This window comes from Octopus sinensis, linkage group LG24, assembly GCF_006345805.1.
Source record: "Octopus sinensis linkage group LG24, ASM634580v1, whole genome shotgun sequence".
Taxonomy (NCBI): domain Eukaryota; kingdom Metazoa; phylum Mollusca; class Cephalopoda; order Octopoda; family Octopodidae; genus Octopus; species Octopus sinensis.
The window spans coordinates 14,590,836-14,597,245 of NC_043020.1; the positions used below are offsets into that span (position 1 = coordinate 14,590,836).

At 36.6% G+C, this 6,410-nt stretch overlaps 1 protein-coding gene across 1 annotated transcript; it reads left to right on the top strand.

The window, feature by feature from the left end:
* The first annotated feature begins 2,253 nt into the window (after window positions 1-2,253).
* Window positions 2,254-5,897, top strand: LOC115223974 (UPF0729 protein AGAP000931). Its single transcript, XM_029794737.2, has 2 exons — window positions 2,254-2,561; window positions 5,684-5,897. The coding sequence occupies exons 1-2, from the start codon at window positions 2,391-2,393 to the stop codon at window positions 5,744-5,746; spliced, it is 234 nt and encodes a 77-aa protein (XP_029650597.1). The 5' UTR covers window positions 2,254-2,390; the 3' UTR covers window positions 5,747-5,897.
* The last annotated feature ends 513 nt before the right edge of the window (window positions 5,898-6,410 follow it).

A 6,410-nucleotide genomic window follows, 5' to 3' on the forward strand; every position in this document is an offset into this window, starting at 1 on the left:
CATTATTATTATTTTTGGCGATCCTTCGGTATAAGTACACACGTGACTTTGTTTACATTTCTGAAGATAACAGAAACCCTTTTCTCCCACCACTAACCCTAACACAAAACCAAACCCCCCATATATAAAAAAAAACCCACTTTCTTGAAATGTATCCGGTACTTATACCGAAGTTACGCTTTTTTTTTCCAAACAGATTTCTCTCTGTCTTAGATAGAGTTGGTAATTCAACCTATTAGAAACAGCAGCTAAATCACCATCAAATCAGACTGTGTCATCTTAAAACATAAAGGACACATAAAATAATGTAGTCCTACAAACACCGTATAAAAGACGAGTTGGATACTGTTGGACTGCCTTTAATTATAGGTTAGCTCAATGACCAATAACCAGGAGTCAAGCAACAACATCTTGATTTAAAATATCTAATGTCTATAAATTGTATTCCTCTTCTTACTAATTTTAAGTTAAACTTTTCAAAATATTTTGAAATGTATTAACTGAGGAAGATATTGCCTAATCTATATATATAAAAGAGAGGTTGTGTGCTGTCTGTCTCCTACGATTTAGATTCCTAACTACTCCCACATTTTGCGGTGCAGTGTAACCAAAAGCGGGTATCTTATAGTCGTGATTCATATCGAGCCCTTCTTGGTATTAGCGCGCGTCTACGATGAGTCTACGATTAAAAAAAAAATTTACCATAATTTTTCCGCATTTTTAATGCATTTTCGCTCGGTTTACATAAGGGAAGTAACTCTAAAAATGTATTATTAAATCTCAGAACGTAAAAAGCTACAGTAACACCCCCTTTGTGGTTAGCCATATTGAGATGGCTATTATACTTTACATCTCTAAAAATGCTTATATAGTTATTTCCCTTACAAACCCGAGCAACGCCGGGCGATACTGCTAGTGGGATATATTTCCTATTTTATATTACGCAAATCTAGAACGTACATAATAAATACTTTCAAAATATTCTTATTTGGCTTGACTTCATCATTATAATACACACACACACACGCTTTATTATTATCCTTTTCAATAATTGCTTCAAATCTTGGTCCAAAGCCAGCATATATTTTTGTGGTGGTGGAGGGTCTTAGTCGATTATGCTGATCCCAAAATTTGACTGTTATTTTATTTTATTGGTCCCGAAAAGACGACAGACAGAATTGGCCTCGGAGGGATTTGAACACGGAACGTAATACCACTAATCATTTTGTCTGATGCGTTATCGATTCTACTAGCTCGACACTTTTAATAATTCTTTCCACTGTAGGTACAAGGCCAGTAATTTGGGGAGATGGGGCAAGTTAATTACATCGACCACCCCGTGCTCAACTGGTACTTATTACATCGACCCCCCCCCCCGAAAGGATAAAAGGCAAATCAATCTCAGCGGAATTTGAATTCAGAATGTAAAAACGAACGGAATGCCGCTAAGTATTTTGTCCTGACACGCTTCCGATTCTGCCAAATCGCTGTCTTTAATAATAATAAAAAAGTTTGATAGGCGCAGGAGTGGCTGTGTTGTAAGTAGCTTGCTAACCAACCACATGGTTCCGGGTTCGGTCCCACTGCGTGGCATCTTGGGCAAGTGTCTTCTGCTGTAGCCCCGGGCCGACCAATGCCTTGTGAGTGGATTTGGTAGACGGAAACTGAAAGAAGCCTGTCGTATATATGTATATATATATATGTATGTGTGTGTTTGTGTGTCTGTGTTTGTCCCCCTAGCATTGCTTGACAACCGATGCTGGTGTGTTTATGTCCCCGTTACTTAGCGGTTCGGCAAAAGAGACCGATAGAATAAGTACTGGGCTTACAAAGAATAAGTCCCGGGGTCGATTTGCTCGACTAAAGGCGGTGCTCCAGCATGGCCGCAGTCAAATGACTGAAACAAGTAAATGAGTAAAAGGGTCATAACTATTTCTTTACTACCCACAAGGGGCTAAACACAGAGAGGACAAACAAGGACAGACAAACGGATTAAGTCGATTACATCGACCCCAGTGCGCAACTGGTATTTAATTTATCGACCCCGAAAAGATGAAAGGCAAAGTCGACCTCGGCGGAATTTGAACTCAGAACGTAACGGCAGACGAAATACTGCTACGTATTTCGCCCGGTGTGCTAACGTTTCTGCCAGCTCCGTCGCCTAAGTTTGATTAGTGTCATAACACGAAACTGTTAGTCGTTGACTGATAAATGATCGACCTCAGTCAGCTGATCAATCAGGTCACGTGATATAAAGGGAGGTAATTGTCGAGGTATATTTTGTTGACAAAATAAAAACGAAGTACAAACAATTTTTGTACTCGAAACTGAAAAGAAGAACAATACAAAAATAACAATACAAGAATAACAATTTATACCCACCTCGAAGCATGGTGTGTATACCTTGTATTGTAATACCGTTTTTCCTATGGATATTCCACAGATTCCTTCGACCGTTCATTCTAAAATTCTGGGACCCATGGAAGAAACCCATCAGTTGTGCAGCTGACACGACAACTTCATCTTCTAATTCCACAAAAACTAGCACACCACCTTCAAAAGTAAGTCCCTCGCTCTTCTCAGCATTTTAAACTATCGTGAATTTATTTGTTTATTTTATAAACCGAATTGTGTGAACAATATCATGGTAGGTTATTAACCACTAGTTTACATTTCCTGATAGTCCAGAATGAAAACAGTGACTGTGCAAATTGTGATGGTATATTTCGGTATTGTTTGAATGCACCGATTCACCTCGTATAATAATAGGATGTAAACTAGAACCTGCTTGTGAATTGAACCCACCAGCCGATGGCTGTATAAACCATCAACTGATCCATTTTATTTTTATTTTCTGTTCGGCGGAGTTTCAGATCAGGACGCACATCTAAGTTGGATGTTTTTTCCGTTTTGACAGGGATTTTTACCAATTTTCCATCCAACATCCTACAGTATTCACTCCAACCAGTGAAGATTTTCTCGCTTTAAACTTCCACTTTGCTCTCAATGGCATCAAATCGGGAGTTGACATTCTGAGGAAATCTTGGCTGTTCGACATTTCCGTATTTAACTCCGAGAGAACCCTGTTTGAGCAGACCCACTGTCAAAAACAGCTAGACATTCCCACCCGTCCCATTTTTTTTGTTCTGGGTTTAGTGCACTTCCAAACTACACTATCCACTGTTTTTTTTTTTAAAGACACGAGGTTATTATTGGAGGGAGATTTGCTGCTATTTCTAACAAACCGAGCGATCATTTATAGGTCTTCCTCATTGACTCATTTACAATAGATAGTTTCTTATAATTGATAATCGATTAACATCGAAAAAATATTTTAAAATCAAAGGACTTCTAGAAGGGTCAAGGAAAAGTGAAACTAGCGGAAATCAAGTTTTTAATTGTAATTTTTTTATTCGCGACGGGGATGGGTTGTGTAGTTGCCGAAAGATGTTTTTCCTGAGTCGCTGTTGTCGCCATTTAATTCATAGAGGATACGCAATTACGATTTATTACTAACATCAGTCTGTGTGTGATTGTAACATCACTGCCAAGGATTCCATACGGTCTGATAACAGAGTTGGTGACAACATGAATTACTCAATTCATACCAACCCTGATCACGTTACTGAACAAGATAAGTTTGTATTTATGTGTGCGTGTGTGTCATTATCTAACACTAAATATTTAGTGTCACGGATGAGTTGATTCTAAAAGGTAACTATTATCATTAATCACATTCAAATTAGGTCAGTCACTTCGGAAGTAATCGAAATAATGATGATTGCTTTGGTTGATGTTCTGTTTTTCTTGTGTAATGATTAATAAAAAAAGTAAATACTAGCAGTATTACCAATATCAGGATGAATAGATATATAATAGATGCGTGTAGATAAGAAAAAAAGTTTTCTTTCGTTAACACCTACTAGAATATTCCTTAACACGCACCATTTACTGAGATTACATACATAATACAAAATCACGTTAAAGTACAAATCTAAAACCGAAGAAACGTAAATACGAGCGAAGAAAACAGACATTGACCATTAAAATATATTTATGTAATAAACTAACGTCCCAGTTGAATGATGAATATCAACAAGTTGTTACTAAATAAACCAATGACCAGATCAAGAGATCTACCCCTGGTAGCAATAAACTTAAATTGGCAATGTCTAACAGGTGTGTCAAATCAAAAGATAATTTTTATTTTAAATTAAAAGAAAAACGTGTAAAAATATATTAGTGAAGAAAAGCTTATAGTAAGTAGTTAAATTTATTTTCTCTAACTTTCATTTGAAGGTGGTGTGCTAGTTTTTGTGGAATTAGAAGATGAATTGGTAGTGTCATAACTCGAGTCTGTTTGACAGTAAAGTTTACGTCAGCCGTCTTTGAGGAATGTAGAGAGAGGTGACAGTTCCCAAAATATGACTTCTATTACATAATATGACTTCTATTATGTAATAGAAGTCATATTTTGGGAACTGAAAATTTCCCTTCCTGTATTTCCTTGGATGTTATATAATTTACCGGAAGTTCGTTACCACCTACCCCAATATTTTCTAAAAAGAAACCTACCATTTGTATTTTTTTCCAGTATATTATATAAATTAAAAGGATGCGAGATAATGAGGTCTGGGGATCTTTTCGGTTTGAACGGCAGTTTTTTCTAGCGGTGTCATATGGAATTGTCACCCATAATTATGACCCTAGAATCGATCTATTGCATTTCAATCTGTTTTAGGGTTAGGGGTGGGGGGAAGGGTATCTTTTTTTCTTCACAAATGTAAATAAACCCACTTTGTTTCTTAAACGAGGAACATATTCATACACCTGAAATTTGGTGTGAGTGAGCTAGTTGAATACATCGACCCCAGTACCCAACTTGTACTTATTTTATCGACCCTGAAAGGATGAAAGGCAAAGTCGACCTCAGTAGAATTTGAACTCAAGTGGTAGCGATGGGTGAATACTGCTAAGGATTTAGCCTGGCATGCTAATGATTCTGCTAGCTCGCCACCTTGGGAAAATAACATTAACAAGAAAAGCACTGAGAGAGTGCAAACCTTCACCAAGGTAACACCAACATCCTCTAAATGATTAGCTAGAGATGATTTTTAAAATGAGAATATCTGAAGCAGATCCCATGATCAAAAGCACTCCAGCTAGGACCATACTGGTTTATAAAATTTTTTTTTTCAGGCATGCTATTCTTTGGACTAAATTATCCAACGTGTCTTTGGATATGGTTTGAGTGAGAGTTAGCTGCTATTTGGCTCATCTTAGCTAAGGTAAATTATCTGATAATCCATGGCTCATCTTAGCTAAGGTAAATTATCTGATAATCCATGGCTCATCTTAGCTAAGGTAAATTATCTGGTAATCCATGACTCATCTTAACAAAGGTAAATTATCTGGTAATCCATTTGTTTTATTGTCAAATTGGGTCATAGAAGGAAAGTGCATTTCAAGTTCATGGATATAACAACATGATACACATAGCACCACAAAATGGTAATTTGCTTCTGTCATTGATTTGTTCAACATCAACATCAACCCTTGCCAGCATGGAAAATGGATGTTGAAGATGATTTTTAAAGTATGAACATTAAACTGATGTATTTAAATCAAGTGAAACAGTTATTGTTAAAATTTTTTTAAAAAGATCCTATTTCTTTTATTGCAGGATGCACCTGTTTCTGCTGCCGAAACAACTCCACAACCGGTTTCCAATAAGAAGGACGATTGACCTCAAAATTCATGAAACTCATTTTGTTTCCATCTGACTTTTCTGAATTTTGGTAAATCATTTGCTAAAGGGATGAAGTGATTTATTAGTTTATTCAATAAGATTTTGTTGAAAATGACTAACATTTTATTTTTTAGAAATAAATTTTCAATAAAAAAAAATTATTATTAATTTTAATATGTCAGTCTTTTTTTACTGTAAAACTGAACACTCAGTTGTTTAGTTTTGTTTATGAGAAATGGTTATGTTGATAAATAGTTGACGTTGTATATTTTAGTTGCAGTAAGCTGTTTAAAAAAAATACTATGAACCTGTGGAAGAATTAGGCCCAGGAAGATGTGGGATCAGGTAGTGAAATATGATCTTTGGATGTGAGTTTCACACAGGCAACAACAAGTGACTGTGACTTTTGGAAATTTGTTGTGCTTGAGAAGGCATGACAAGCTAAGTGAAATCACAATGGCCAGTACTGGCAACATATGAAAGGCACCCATGCCGGCAACATGTAAAAGGCACACATGCTGATGACATGTGAAAGGCAACTGTGCTGGTGACATGTGAAAGGCAACTGTGCTGGTGACATGTGAAAGGCAACTGTGCTGGTGACATGTGAAAGACATCTGTGCTAGTGACATGTGAAAGGCAACTGTGCTGGTGACATGTG